This window comes from Halichoerus grypus, chromosome 7, assembly GCF_964656455.1.
Source record: "Halichoerus grypus chromosome 7, mHalGry1.hap1.1, whole genome shotgun sequence".
Taxonomy (NCBI): domain Eukaryota; kingdom Metazoa; phylum Chordata; class Mammalia; order Carnivora; family Phocidae; genus Halichoerus; species Halichoerus grypus.
Genome location: NC_135718.1, coordinates 38,688,539 through 38,703,738, shown reverse-complemented (window position 1 = coordinate 38,703,738; position 15,200 = coordinate 38,688,539). Strand labels below are relative to the sequence as shown.

General features: G+C 54.4%; 1 protein-coding gene across 1 annotated transcript in view; it reads right to left on the bottom strand.

Annotated features, from left to right (window-relative positions):
• ALOX5 (arachidonate 5-lipoxygenase) overlaps positions 1-15,200 on the bottom strand; it is a 73,902-nt gene that overhangs the window by 27,778 nt on the left and 30,924 nt on the right. Inside the window, exons 5-6 of the mRNA XM_078077432.1 lie at positions 5,791-5,897; positions 1,665-1,837 (exon numbers count right to left, since the gene is read on the bottom strand). Of these exons, the coding sequence (XP_077933558.1) occupies positions 1,665-1,837; positions 5,791-5,897 (280 nt within the window). The remainder of the gene's footprint in view (positions 1-1,664; positions 1,838-5,790; positions 5,898-15,200) is intronic.

The window sequence follows — 15,200 nt, the reverse complement described above, 5'->3', positions numbered from 1 at the left end:
TCAGGTCATGATCCAGGGGTCCTGGGATTGAGCCCCACATCGGGCTTCTTGCTCAGCAGGGAGCCTGCTTCTCCCTCTCCCTCTGCTGTTGCCCCTGCTTGTGCTCTCTCTCTCTCTCTCTGACAAATAAAATCTTAAAAAAAAAAAAAAAGAATTGTGTTGTAAGAGATGGGAGGTATGTGTGTAAGAGCTGGCAGGTGTGTGTGTAAGGTGGTGTGTGTAACAGATGCCAGGTGTGTGTGTAAGAGATGGGAAGTATGTGTGTAAGAGACAGGAGATGTGTGTGTAAGAGATGTAGGTGTGTAAGAGGTGGTGTGTGTGTAAGAGATGGCAGGCGTGTGTAAGAAATAGGAGGTGTGTGTGTAAGAGATAGGTGGTGTGTGTGTAAGGGACAGGAGGTGTGCGTGTAAGAGACGGGAGGCGTGTGTAAGACTCTAGTCAGTGATAGCTATTAGATTATTGCTTCGTGACCAAAACCACGGCTGAGCCTCTAGACCATCACTCAGAGGAAAGGTGGCCATTGTGACAAAGACAGCCACAAGCCCAGGCCCTGGAGGTTGCAAGGACTCCCAAGCAGAAGCTGTCCCCCTACCAGAGAGCTTTGCAGTCCCTTCCCATCCTAGGATTCTGTGGCTTTCAAGGTTGGATGATTCTCTGACTTGAAGTGTGGAACCTACAGCCACTGAATCAACGTTAATCTGCCCAGAAATAAAATCTACAAAGGAATGCTGCTGTGTGTGCACACATGTGTGAGTATGTGTCGGGGGCGGGGGTCTGCGTTGTCCTCGTCAGCTGTCCATGTGACCAGGTAGTGTCCTGGGGCCCAGGCAGGTCCAGGGTGAAGGGGTTGGGACCGTGTGCCCTGGGGCAGGGGACGGTCAGCTGGGCAGGCGGCCCTCTAGAGTCAGGTGGGCAGGAGGTGGGGGCTGGGAGGGCTGTCCACAGGTGGCACAGACTCTAGCTGGGGCCCCAAGGCAAGCTGAGCAAACAAGACAGGGTGACCAGAAACAGAAGGCCACCTAGACACCTGGGGGGCAAGGGGTAGGGGCCCCCGTTGTCCTGGCTCTGGTGGAAGAGGCCAACCGACTGGAGAGCAAGGGCCATCCCCGGCCCTCAAATCCCTGCAGGTGAGCCAGAGGAGGGCTGGGAGGAGGGTGAGGACAGAAGCAGAAGACACCAACATTTCTAATTAGAAAGTTAAAAATTCCATCCATTTTCTCCCATTTTTCCTGTGCTGCTACAAGGCTTGCTTCTTTCTCCATTTTCCTTACCTTTGCAAGGTTGGTGATAATCTGACAGCCGTGTATGTAAAGCATCTCTCACAAAGTCTGGCCCACAACTAGACCCTACTGAGAGGGAGCTCTTTCAATTAGTGGTATTGATATTGAAAATACAGATATGCTCCCACCTCTGAGCACTGAGGAATCTCACCCTCAAAACCTCTTTCTCCACTGGACAAGACATTTTCCATAAATGCCCAGGGAAAGGAAGAGACCACTTCCCTGAGGGCAGCTGATCTCATCATCAGCCTGGCAGAGGCTCCTAGAGACAGCGGCCTGTGGGCTCGTGAGCACCGGCCAGCAGAAAGTGCTTTCCGCCCTATGGAGTGTGACCTGGCCATCTGAGCTGGCCATGGCCGAAGTCACCCGACAACAAGCTCCTACCTCGACCTCCTGCTCCAAGGTGAGCTGCCGCTCCAAGCTGCACTCCACCATCTCCGTGCTCACAGGGAGCTTCTCGGGCAGCTTCGTGCAGCGCTGGATCAACACTGGGTTGCAGCCATTCAGGAACTGGTAGCCAAACATGAGGTCTTCCTGCCAGTGGTTCATGACCCGCTCTAGAGGGGAGAAAATCGTGGCCTTGTCTGAGCTCTGAGTGGGGCAACCCAGGCTGCAGCCCTCCTGACCCTGGCTGAGGACCAGAGTCCCTGCTGGGTCCTATCTCCCAGGCATTTGCCGGCCAGCTGGTCAACCATGGATTCCGCTGACTGTGCCCTAGTGCTTGACCCCTGGCTCAGGTCATGGCACTACCCTGTCCTCCCTGAGCTGCCCTTGGTGGCTCAGAAGGTTCCTGAAGAATTCCTTTCTCAAGAACACCACCAAAAATGGACAAATGGGATTGCATCTAACTGAAAAGCTTCTGCACAGCAAAGGGAACAGTCAACAGAGTGAAAAGACAACCTACGGAATAGAAGACATTTGCAAACCGAACATCTGATAAACGGTTCATCTCCAAAATATATAAAGAACTCCTACAACTTAATAGCAAAAACAAAAAAACAAAACAAAAAAACCCACTAATAACCTGATTAACAAATGGGCAAAGGACTTGAACAGACAAATGGCAAGCAGGTATATGAAAAAATGCTCAATGTCACTAATCATCGGGGAAAGGCAAATGAGAACCATAATGAGATATTGCCTCACACCTGTCAGGATGGCTATTATAAAAACAAAAGACAATGGGTATTGGAGGGGATGTGGAGAAACTGGAACCCTTGTGCACTGTTGGTGGGAATGCAAATTGTGTGGCCACTATGGAAAATAGTAGGGTGGGTTCCCTCAAAATTAAAACTAGAACTACTATATGATCCAGCGATCCCACTTCTGGGTATTTATCCCAAAGAATTTAAATCAGGATCTGGAGGAGATATTGGCACAGCCGTGGTCCCTGCAGCAGAGTTCCTAACAGCCAAGGCGTGGGAACCACCTTATAGAAGGAAGGACATCCTGCAGTATGTGCCAACACGGGAGAACGTGGAGGACATCATGCTAAGTGAAACCAGCCAGTCACAGAGAGACAAATACTGCACGATGCCACTGACATGTGGTATTTAACACAGTCACACTCATAAAACCAGAGTGGAATGGTGGCTGCCAGGGGCTGCGGGAGGGGAAATGCAGAGTTACTAATCAATGAGCATAAAGTTTCAGTTAAGCAAGACGAGTATGTTCTAGAGATCCGCTGTACATCATTGTGCCTCTAGGGGAGAAATGGACTCCAGTCTTTCCACTCAGGATGGAGGGAGACTGAGGGAGAAGGAGGTAGAAGGAGGGAGAAGAAGGGAGAATGGGGGAGAAGGGGTGTGAAGGGGGGAGAAGGAGGAAGAAGAGGGAGATGGAGGGAGAAGAAGGGAGAAGGGGGGAGAAGGAAGGAGAAGAGGGAGGAGGAGGGAGAAGAGGGAGATGGAGGGAGAAGGGCGAGATACGGGGAGAAGGAGGGGAGGGGGAGGAGGGGGAGAAGGAGAGAGAAGGAGAGAGAAGGGGGAAGAAAGGGAGAAGGGGGAAGGAGGAGGGTGAAGGGGGAGAAGGAGGGAGAAGGAAGGAGATGGAGGGAGAAGGAAGGAGATGGAGGGACAATGGGGAGAAGGAGGGGGGAGAAGGAGGGAGAAGGGGGAGAGAATAGAGAAGGAGGGAGAAGGAGGGAGAAGGGGCGAGAAAGAGGGAGAAGGGAGAGAAGGAGGGAGAAGGAGGGGGAAGGATGGAGAAGGAGGGAGAAGGGGGAGTTGGAGGGAGAAGGAAGGAGATGGAGGGAGAAGGAGGGAGATGGGGGGAGATGGGGGGAGAAGGAGGGAGAAGGGGGAGAGAATAGAGAAGGAGGGAGAAGGAGGGAGAAGGGGCGAGAAAGAGGGAGAAGGGGGAGAAGGAAGGAGAAGGAGGGAGAATGGGCGAGAAGGAGGGAGACGGAAGGAGATGGAGGGAGAAGGGGTGAGAAGGAGGGAGAAGGACTGAGAAGGAGGGAGAAGGAGGGAGATGGAGAAGGGGGAGAAGGAGGGAGAAGGGAGAGAAGGGGGGAGTAGGAGGGAGAAGGAAGGAGAAGTAGGGAGATAGAGAATGGGAGAAGGGGGCAAAGGAGGGAGAAGGGGGAGAAGGGGGAGAAGGGAGGAGAAGGAGGGAGAAGGGGGGAGAAGGAGGGAGAAGGAAGGAGGTGGAGGGAAAAGGGGGAGAAGGAGGGAGAGGGGGTGAAGGAGGGAGAAGGGGGGTGAAGGAGGGAGAAGGGGGGTGAAGGAGGGAGAAGGGGGGTGAAGGAGGGAGAAGGAGGGAGATGGGGAGAAGGAGGGAGAAGGAAGGAGACAGAGGGAAAAGGGGGGAGATGGAGGGTGAGGAGGAAAGGAGGGAGAAGGAAGGAGATGGAGGGAGGAGGGGTGAGAAGGGGGAGAAGGAGGGAGAAGGGGAGATGAAAGGAGAAGGAGGGACAAGGAGGTAGAAGCAGGGAGAAGGGGGGAGAAGGGGGGAGAAGGAGGGAGAAGGAGGGAGAAGGGGGGAGAAGGGAGAAGGGGGGAGAAGGAGGGAAAAGGAGCGAGATGGAAGGAGAAGGAGGGAAAAGGAGGGAGAAGGAGGGAGAAGGAGGGAGAAGGGTTGAAAAGAAGGGGGAGATTCAGGGAAAGTGAGGGAGAAGGGGAGAAGGGGGAGAAGGAGGGCGATGGAGGGAGAAGGGTGGAGAAGGGGAGAGAAGGAGGGAGAAGGAGGGGGAAGGATGGAGAAGGAGGGAGAAGGGGGAGTTGGAGGGAGAAGGAAGGAGATGGAGGGAGAAGGAGGGAGATGGGGGAGATGAGGGGAGAAGGAGGGAGAAGGGGAGAGCAGGAGGGAGAAGCAGGCAGAAGGAGGGAGAAGGGGGAGAAGGAGGGAGAAGGGGGAAAGCGGGGGAGAAGGGGGAGAAGGAGGGAGAAGGAAGGAGATGGAGGGAGAAGGGGTGAGAAGGGGAGAAGAAGGGAGATGGAAGGAGAAGGAGGGAGATGGGGGAGAAGGGGGAGATGGGGGAGAAGGGGGAGATGGGGGAGAAGGAGGGAGAAGGAAGGAGATGGAGGGAGAGGGAGGGAGAAGGGGGTGAAAGAGGGAGAAGGGGTAAGAAGGGGGAGAAGGAGGGAGAACGGGAGAAGGAAGGAGAAGGAGGGAGAAGGAGGGACAAGGAGGTAGAAGGGGAGAGAAGGAGGGGGAAGGGGGAGAAGGGGGGAGAAGTGGGAGAAGGGGGGGAGATGGAGATGGGGAGAACGGGGGAGAGGAGGGGAGAAGAGGGGAGATGGAGAAAGAGGGAGAAGGGGGGAGAGAATAGAGAAGGAGGGAGAAGGGGGAGAAGGAGGGAGATGGAGGGAGAAGGGAGAAGTGGGAGAAGGAGGGAGAAGGAAGGAGATGGAGGGAGAAGGGGAGAAAAGGGGAGAAGGAAGGAGAAGGAAGGAGAAGGGGGGAGAAGGAAGGAGTGGAGGGAGAAGGGGGGAGAGGGAGGGAGAATGAAAGGAGTAGAGGGGCCTCCTGGGGAGGAGTTTGCAAAGGGAGTTTTCCCCAGGTGCTTATTTCAATACCCATTCTTCATCCATCATTCCTGTTTCCTTATCTTTACTGTTTTTCCTTCCTGGGCCTTCCCTGGCAATTAAGATGCTATTGCAAGCCAACACCTACCAAACACATCCTAGTCCAAGGGAACCCAAGGTCGCTTTTCTGTAAATGCTTAAAAAACAAGCTAAGTTCTGCTTTTGCTCTGCTCATAAGTATCATAAATGACCGATTCATGTAAACACAAATTTCTGATACTTTTGAGACTTTTGATGAGGAAGCGAGGTGGAGGGTGCTTAGCCCTGAATGTCCAAGGAGGGGAAAACTCTGGGCATGAGGGTCACTGGGGAACTGTGGGGGCTGGGGCAGGGGTGCGGGCCTGACTGATGGGGAGGCCAGGGCAGCCCAGCCCCTGGAGCCAGCTGCCATGCTGGAGCAGGGGTGGGGCGGCCCTTTCCAAGTCCCAGGCAAGTCTCTCCAGCTCCACGAGAGACCCCAAGAAAGGGGTCAGCACACTCACCAGAAATAGTGTTGCTGATCTTGACGAAGATTTTCTCAAAATCGGCGAAGTCGCTCCAGGAAGACTGGAACATGTGCATGAAGCGGTTGATGAACAGGTTCTCCATCCTGCAGACCAGGAGACAGCGTCCCCACTCGCACTCACTCTCACCTTGCCCCCCTCGGCACAGCCCCTTCACACTGTGGCCTCCTGGGTGGCAAGGAACCGAACCCAGAGCCGCTCTGAGGGGGCAGCTGACTGGCCTGGTGGAACCAGGACAGAAACCAGCACCGATGCCCATGCTCTCCTAACTGCATCTTCCCTGGGAAGGAAACTGGCCACTGCCCTCGAGAACAGTCTACAGTGCCTCCAATCCCCTCCACGCCTGCTTTCGTCCACGCCTTCATTCATTCAGCACACTTTTGCTGCCCCCACTGCACAGAGCGCCCTAGTTCCTAGGCAGCTACTCTAGCTAGTCTCCTGGAGTTTTAGGGGATGAGCGGTTTGATTGAGTTGATCCCTTATTTACTTTCTAACTCTGGCTCTGTGCCTGGTGCTGAGGGAGAGAGTTTTCCAAATGCTCATTACACAGGATAGCAAAATAAGCCAGGACAGGAGCTTGCTAAAATGCAGCTTGCAGGCACTCAAGAGTGAGATCCGAGTGGTCCCAGCGATCCCAGGGGCTTGCTGGAGGAGGGAACTGTGGGCTGGGCCTGGGAAAGGTCAAGGGGAGTGAGAGAGGTACCCCAGACTTCCCTAACTCAAGCCAGGCACAGGACAGAGGTTAGGGAACTCTGGCCAGTGCTCATGTGACACACTCTGCCTCAGTTTCTCTCTCTGGCAGTTATCCTGTCTCCTTCCCACCGCCCACTCCTCCAGAGTTCAAGCCTCCCACCCGTACTGCCTTTCCTACATCCTCACTCTGTTCCCTCTGCCTGGAATGCTCTCTGCCCCTTTCTTCTCCTCTGAGCCTATGGGGTGAGTGTATCTGGAGGGCTTGCCTCAAGGACCCCGACTCCCGCCTTGATCTCAGGAAAGCTGCCCCTTCCCCAGCCCAGGCTGCCCCATGACTGGTCTCAGCAGTGCTGACGGCAGATTAAGTACATAGCCTGTGTGTGAGCCCCTGCCTCAGCCTGCAGCACCAGGAGGGCGAGGGGGTGTCCGCACCGCCCCACGCCGAGCCGGGGCCTCCAGGTACTCCAGGGGCTCCGCAGCACCAGCACCGATCACTGACTGAGAGGGACAGTGCACACACCCGGGCAGGGGACCCCTTCCCATGCCCCAGCTCCCCGGGCGGGACCAGCAGAGCCAACCCCTCCCAGAAGCAGCAGCCCTCACCTGGGCAGGCCCCGGCGCCCTCCTTGCACTCACTCCTTGTGGGGGAGGGGGTGGGAGGGGAGGGGAGAGGTGCTGGCTGGGGCCGCAGCACTGTCACAGGAAGGCGGGGGAGTTCCAGAGCCACCTCACACCTTTCCCAGCAGCATCAGAGGACTGAGGCTTGGTGTTTTGTCCAGAGCGACCCTGGCTGATGGGGACAGATGGCTGTCTCATCCAGGGGAGCTGCCCGGGAGCAGGCATGAGGGCAGCAAGGCCGAGGGACTGAACATGGGAAAGGCACGTGAGGCAGAACATGACACACCTTTATGACTCCCCTTCAGATCCCCCCCGCCCCAGTCTAGCAAATGCTTCTCCTCTGCACCTGCCGCCCTGGGACCCCCAGGAGCCCACGCTGCCCGGGAGTGGGTCCAGGAGCCACGAGGCTGGTCACCTCTATGGGCCTCGCCTTCTCCTCCGAGAGTCGGGTGACCCAGCCGCCTGCGGGTTATTGAGGGGCTGCGGGGCTGGGAAGGTGCTCAGCGCCTCGGGGCTGGAGAACGACGCTGGACTTGTCCTCTCGGCCGGGCTGGTCTCCTCAGCACTTTATCCTCGCCCCTCCCCAGGAAGGAGGAGCTTTTACACACGCACTTGGGTTTCTGTTGGTGGTTTTTTGGGTTTTTTTCCACACACGCTTATTTTGCTGCCTCGCCAGGGCTAGGCAGGCCCCCCGGCTAAGCTGTCAGCATCGCTCCGCCTTCCTCAGCCAGCAGCCCCGTCCTCCTCCGCCTCCCTCGTCCGCTGAGCCTCCTGGGGCAGAAACCAGTGGTAAACTAGAGGAGTAAACCGCACTGTGCCCTCCACTGTCACACCGGGTGTGGAAAAGGACGCATTTCTGGGAGAGGAGAGGCCTTCCCTGGTCTCTGCAGGCCCGACAGCCCCCGCATAGCCCCGTGCCACATGGAGCCCCGGAGAGAGGTCCCGAACCCCGAAGGACCTTGTGGGGAACTGGGAGTGAGTCATAGCCCTTGGCTCATGGTCTACCCAGCTGGGTCTCTTTGACTTTGAAACAAAAGGCTGGCACTGAACGCGGGGTGGGGTGGCACCCAGAGGAAGCCACAGATTCAGGAAGACGTGGAATTAGGAGGAAAACATTTGCATGTCATCCTGAGGCAAAATATTTCTACATGCTTACAGACAAGTGGAATATTGGGACTTCGAAGATCTGTTATTGCACAAAGAGGAACCTGCAGCCCAAAGAGAGCATCTGGCTCATTCAAGGTCACACAGCCAAGGTCAACATGCACTGGGCTGCTCGCTCTGTGCCAGGAGAGGGGGAGCTCTTGTCTCCTCTGCTTCCCCTGCCCCTTTCCTTCTAACAGCTTCTCCATTTTGCACCTCACAGTTTTGCTGTTGGGAGCGGGGGGGCAATGCTCCCTGAGGAGGGCTGGCCTCATTCCAGGCAGAGCAGGTGGCTCGGAAGAGATAAGTCACCGGAATTACTCAGAAGTGGCACGGAAGCTGAATTGCCCAACGCTGGAGGTTCAATGGGGAAGGTCTCTCTGGTGACCTCAGCCACAAGTGTGTTTTCCACAGCAGGACTCAGTTTAACCACGGACCAAGTGGCACGCTATGGCGTGGGCTGTGGGGACCAGGCTAGCTGGGCCCTGGTTCTGTGGGTTCTCACTATCAGGAACTGTCCACACAGAGTGGGCTGCCAGGCACTTGGGTGTCCTTTCCCCATCAGACCTCTAGGGGACTGGACCCCGGCAGTCTTGGAACCCCTGACCCAAGTGCTGGGGTCTGGACACAAGTCTGGACGGGGCTGGGAGTCCCTGAGAGATGGCAGCTGCGATGGTGCTGCTCAGCACAGGGTGTTAAGGGCCTGGCCTAAGAGCCCAGCCCCATCGCTTCCCAGCCACGTGGCCTTAGGCAAGTCCCTAATCTTACAGTGTCTCAGTTTTCTCACCTGTGAAATGGGCACAATGACTGTCCCTGCCTCACCGGGCTGACCTAATGTACAGAAAACCCTAGTTCATAAAAAGAGTTCAACAAACATTAGCAAGTAGTGCCCTAATTGTCACTCATTGTTAATATTAAAGTCTGCAGCATTAAGCACTGGCATTCTGGGGGACCAGCAGACAGGTTCAAAATCCTGTCTGCAGCACAGCACTTTACCCTCTTCCTTCCCCTGGGTCTTCTCATCTAATTCACTCATCCCTTTCTTCCTTCACACCCAATTCATGGAAGAATCTTCACCTACTTACTCTTCTTTACTTCCTGTCCCCCTTGCCCCCTAAAAGTGCTCTCCTCCAGGGCACTGGTGACTTCCTAGTGGCTGCATCCAAAGGGCCCTACAGTTAGCCCTAAGCTTTCTCGATCTCTCTAGTGCATCTGACAACCAACTCCTTTCTTCTTGACATTAAAACGCCGAGCCTCTTGGGCCACCATAGTCCTACTCCCCCCACCCCCTGCCAGGTAAAGGCTAGGCTCCTTGCCCACCTTCCTGCCTTGGTAGCCTCAGCCCCACTTCCCCACACAGGCCTCTACTCTGATCCCCCTGGCTCACCAGAATTCTTACTGCCTAAAATGCCATCCCCTCCCCTCCTCCAAGCAGCATGGTAAACTCCCACTCATCCTTCAAAATCCAGCTGGAGCATCTTCTCTTTTTTTTTATTTTATTTTTTTAAGATTTTATTTTTATTTGCGAGAGAGAGAATGAGAGACAGAGAGCATGAGAGGGAGGAGGGTCAGAGGGAGAAGCAGACTCCCCGCTGAGCAGGGAGCCCGATGTGGGACTCGATCCCAGGACTCCAGGATCATGTCCTGAGCCGAAGGCAGTCGCTTAACCAACTGAGCCACCCAGGCGCCCGGGCATCTTCTCTCTTGGAAAGCATTTTTCTGATGCTGTTCCCCCAGAGTTACTTCCTCTTCTGCCTCAAGTTTCCCCAGCATTCCTTTCCTAAGGAGGAGCTCCTACATGCTGTTGCGATAAGCTATCCCCGACTTGGTCCCCATTAGACTGTGAGCTTCTTGGAGCTGGGACCAAAGGCCACTTTCGATTCATCTCGGGCCCTACCCCCCAGGAGCTCAGTAAACATTTGTTAAAGGAGGGGCAGCAGTAGCTCCTCCAGGCCTGCTCACATGGGGGTAGAGGACGCCCAGAGAGCCAGCAAGTGGGCGGGGACAGTGCCGGAGGAGGCAGCTCCCCAGCTGGGCTCCTTCCTTGGGCTCAAGTCCTCCCAAGCACCCAGAATGGAGATACTAGAGGGAACTCACCTGGGGGGGGCGGGCATTACATACATGAGCTCGCAGAAATCTCATAACAATTCCAGCAGCTAGGTATCATCAGCCTCATATCAGAGGGAGGAAACTAAGGGTCAGGACACTGAAATGACTCTCCCAAGAGGACACAGCTAGAGTTTGAATCAACCCTAGCTGCCGGGCTCTAAAGAAGGCAGCCGTTTGCTTTTAAAGGGTAATGAATCCTGGGTTGATAGTTGTTGCTATAATTTTAAGAGATTAATAGAATTTTTCTCCAGGAAAGCCAAGTATAACCTCACTACTCTGAGTCTGGTCCAGGGACCAGCAGCACCAGCATCGCATGGGGGCTTGCTGGGAATGCACACTCGATCCCCACTCAGACCCACTGATCAAAACCTGTGTCTACCAACGTCCCACGCGGATCCACGTGCACATGAGCGCTTGAGAGACGCTGTCTGGACCCCTGCTCCCTCACCGGGCAGCCTGGCTGCCTGTCCTTACTGCCCTAAGCAAGGAGGGCCTGCTGCAGCTGCCCAGTGTCCTGGAGGAGCCCAGCTGCCCTAGAACCAGCCTTGCGGAAAGAGCCATATTCAGCTAAAACTGCGCCTTCCTTCACTGAGTTTGTTTCACTGTAGGAATCAGCATTTTCTTTTTCTAGTCCCAGGGCAGGCTTGAGGTAGGTGTGGGGAGGGGCACAGGAAAAGAAAAGGCAAAGACTGCTGGTACCTAGAGCAGTTCCAGGATCCAGGCCCCCAGCAGGCACTCCATAAATGCATCTGAGCTAAAGTGAAGAGCAGAGAAGGACACCAAGAAGGGGAAAAGGTTCTCCCTCTTGTCCCTGGAGGGACACCTGCTCTGGGGGGCCTGCAGCCCACAAAGGCAAGCCAGTCTGAGGAGTTGGGAGGGCACAGGGACAGTAAGCCGATTTCTTTATGCCAGGATTTCTCAAGCCTTACAACCCTGGAGAGCAGGGGTTCTCCATGTGGTCCCCAGGCCAGCAGCAGCTGCAGCCCCTGGGGGCCTCGTTAAAAATGCAGATTCTCAGGTCCTGCCTCAGACCTCCTGAATCAGAAACTCTGGGGGTGGGTCCAGAAATCCTGATTTTTAACAAGCCCCCCAGGAGATTCTGATGCAAGTTATAGTGTGAGAGCCACTGCTGAAGAGGTTGCAATGTAATTTGACTACAGACCAAGCCCTTTTTTTAGGGAAACCATACTTTATGCTTTGTATTGTGTCTTCTTTCATGACCCATTTCTAACCACAAAAAAAAAAAAAAAAAAAGCTACTTTAGCAAATATAATTAAAATTCCCCAGGTCTGTCTAACTTTTAGGTGGGAATCTCCCCTCTACATTTTAATAACATATTTATCTCCCAGGGGGACGTAGCTCTGTCTCACAAAATTCGATAGAGGTAAACAGGGTTGATATACAGACATCAGTTAGAAGGAGGAGATGGTTTTTAAAATTTCCAAGAAGATCAGGGGCTTTTGGGTAGCATTTGTGAAGCTAAGGGGGAGAACACTATTTTCTACGAGTGCTTTGGTGACGTGGAGCCAACTTGTTTCCGAGCTGGGGTGGCAATAAGAGGGCGTGGGGCCTTCTTCCTGCACAGAACTCATGGCTCTGGTTTCTGGAGAAATGAAAGGCCCCAGCCCTGGGCCTCACCACACCACTTCCTCCGCCCTCCTCTGCTGGAACTCTGCCCCATCCACTGTCATCCCCTCTCTCTCCCCTCCAGGCCCCGGCTCTTCTTCATCTCAGATCCTGAGCCTTCCTTCTCTTCACCACTGACTCCCTTCAAGGATCAGCCATACATAAGGCTTTGTCTGACCTCCAACTAGCAGCAGTGACCTGTCTGGGGGGCTGGGAGCAGCGGGGAACAGGGGTCATGGCTGACAGACCGCACTAGCCCTCTCGCCCCTCCCCGGCACACAGCGTCTGGCCCTTGGCCCTGAGCCTGCACAGCACCACCAGAGGCTGCCCGGGGCTCTCAGCCTCAACAATGCCCCCAAGCTGGACTCATCTCCCCCACTTCTTCCCCAGCTTCCCTTTGTAAGGATCACTCCATTTTCCTGACCAGTGGGATGCACAGGTCAAGGATGCCTGGGGGTCTCCCGTCAGTCTCTCCCCATTTTGACCTGAATTCCAACCAGATCCCAGGTCCATCCACACCACATCCCGCATTTCTCCCTACTCCTCAGTCAGCCCCTTCGCCACCTCTAGGCTCTCTCGTCTGACCCCTGAAGGCGCCAAGCCGAGCGTCTGCAGTGCAGCAGTGATCTCTCTCACAGCTTCCCGTTTGTCAGTGAACCCTGCAAATCCCGGCCCGGAGCAGTCCGTGCAGGTTGTGGTAGCACTTCGGAGGCTGCCCTCCCAGGAAGCCATCTGTGGTTACAGTGAGGTTAAATATCCCATTTCCCACCCAGGGATTCCCAAAGGATTCCCTGTGACCTCAGGGAGAAGGATGCCCCTTCAGGGAGCAGCCTCCACCTGATCTCATCTGACAGGAAATGCACGGGGGGTGAGGGTCTGAGCACCTCGGTCTTGGCACGAGACTGGTCACCTCCTCTGGAACTCAGTCCCATTTCTGCACTGTTCAACCTTACTAGGAAGGAAGCTCTCTTTCTCAATTTCCTTTAAAGGGACATTCCCTTATCAGCCCACCAACTGCCTGCAATCAAGCTCTAGTCTGCAAACAGTGAGTGGTAAGTAAACACACAAGTTGTTCCTCCTTTGATGCCACCAGGAAATGTTACAACCCACTTGGTTCTGTGAGCAGGCCCAGCCACAGCTGACCTTGGCATAAGGCACCCTCTCTGCCAGAGCATCCTTGTCTCATTCCTCTAGGCCCGGGCCTGTGTTTGCCCGGTCAGCTGTAAGGCCCGCCCAGGTGCCTTTCTGCTGTGAAGACTTCCAGCAGAGGTAGGGCTTAGCTGACCTGCTGAGCTGTGCTGTACCAGGAAGGGCTGAGGGCCCATCTCAAGATTTCTATGCTATGTTCCTGCCAAATAGTCCATAGCTCAAGGGGCCAAGTTACATGGCAGATGTGAAGAAAGAAGGGCTATGATGTCATTGGAGAAATGGTGGCCTGTGTGGCCAGTACTGGGGAGAACAAGGCCTCACTCAGGCCCCAGGACTTCTAGGAGCTTCTGGGAGAAGGTTCACCTCATCTAGGTCCTCAAAAATAATGAGTTGGATTTAGCCAGGCCAAGAAGGAAAGAATGGTATCCGAGGTGGAGGGAACGGCATATGCAAAGACAAAGGGCATGAAGATGCCTTGCTAACTAGTTCTGGACGCACATGGCTGGAATGTCCTGTGTATCTAGGGTCAAGAGGGAAGGCAGGGAAGCTGGGCAGAGATGTGCAGGCTCTCGTCTGTAGCTGGGGTAATCACTGAAGGATTTTAGGGGGGGAGTAAAAGAATTGTATTTGCCTTTGTAGAAGGAGCCTCCAATAAACTATAATGTGCACTTGAGAATGAACTTCCAATTGCTGTGTTGGATGGATCCTGGGGAAGCAGGTAGAAGGGTATTCCTGAATGTCCCAGGGAGAGATGACAGAGCTGGGAGGGAAGGACATACATCCTGAGAACTCAGGGGGAAGATGTGACCCCACAGGCAACTGGGTGGAGGATGAGGCCAAGGGAGGCACGGAGGCCAGTGGTTTCAGTCCTGACTGCACATTGGAATCCCCCAGGGGACTCTGAGAACAAACACAGAAGTGGCCTTGCAGATGCTGGGTGGACAGCCTGGGCGGGGCCAGGGGGGCAGCGAGGCCGCATGGACAGTACTGTGAGACGCACAGCTAAGATGCTGTTAGCCACAATGGCGTACATGAGAGAATGGTGATTGTGCGTGCGTGTGTGTGTGTGTGTGTGTGTGTGAGAGAGAGAGAGAGAGAGAGAGAGGGAGAGGGAGAGAGGATGAGAGACAGAGTGTGTGTGTGTGTGTGTGTGAGGGAGAGAGAGAGAGAGAGAGAGAGGAAGAGAGAGAGGATGAGAGAGTGCATGTGGGTGTGTGAAGAGAGGGCCTATGAGGTGATAACAAAGGCCCCTGAGAGATCAGCTCCGTCATACTCCATTCCTTGTGAGGGAGTTTACTGAGCACCTATTCTGTGGAAGCTGCTGTGTAGGCTTCTGAGATACAGACACGACAATTAACTTCAGGAACACTGAGCAGATGTAAGAAAGGCACAGCCTGGCCTTCACTCCACCATCCATCCATCCACATATTCCTCTACCAGCCATCCACCCTCTCTCACTCCTCCACCCAACATCCATCCATCCATCCATCCATCAATCCCTCTACTATCCATCTATCTACCATCTACCCATCCATCCATTGTCCACTAGACCTCCACCATCCATCCCTTTGCCATTACTAAGCAGAGGTGGCACTATTCCCCAAAGCAGTATCATCTCCTCTGACCTTGCTGCTCTCCATCCTTATCATTTTCTCTTCAGACTGTCCCTCTCACAAGGGCCTTCTTTTCTGCTCAGACCATCCCAGTCAGGGCTCTGCTCTTAAAGCCACATGCCTTTGGGAATCCCTGGGTGGGAAATGAGATATTTAATTGCCCTGGTGTTTCCAGGGAGCCAGATGTTGGGTACTACAGTGCATTACTAACCCAGATGTTTGGTTTTAGTTTTTCTCTCTAGTTGATCCCAACTGTAGCAGGGAAAGAAAAAAAAATCCCCAGCTTTGGACCCAGTAAATCTGAATTCAAATTCTGGTTTTGCCAATTTCTGCCTAAATGACCTTAGACAAACTCTTTGACCTGGATCCAGTGGAATGTCAGCTTATTTACCTGATTGTAGTAGAAAATACCCACACTTACGAGTCTGACACTCAGCA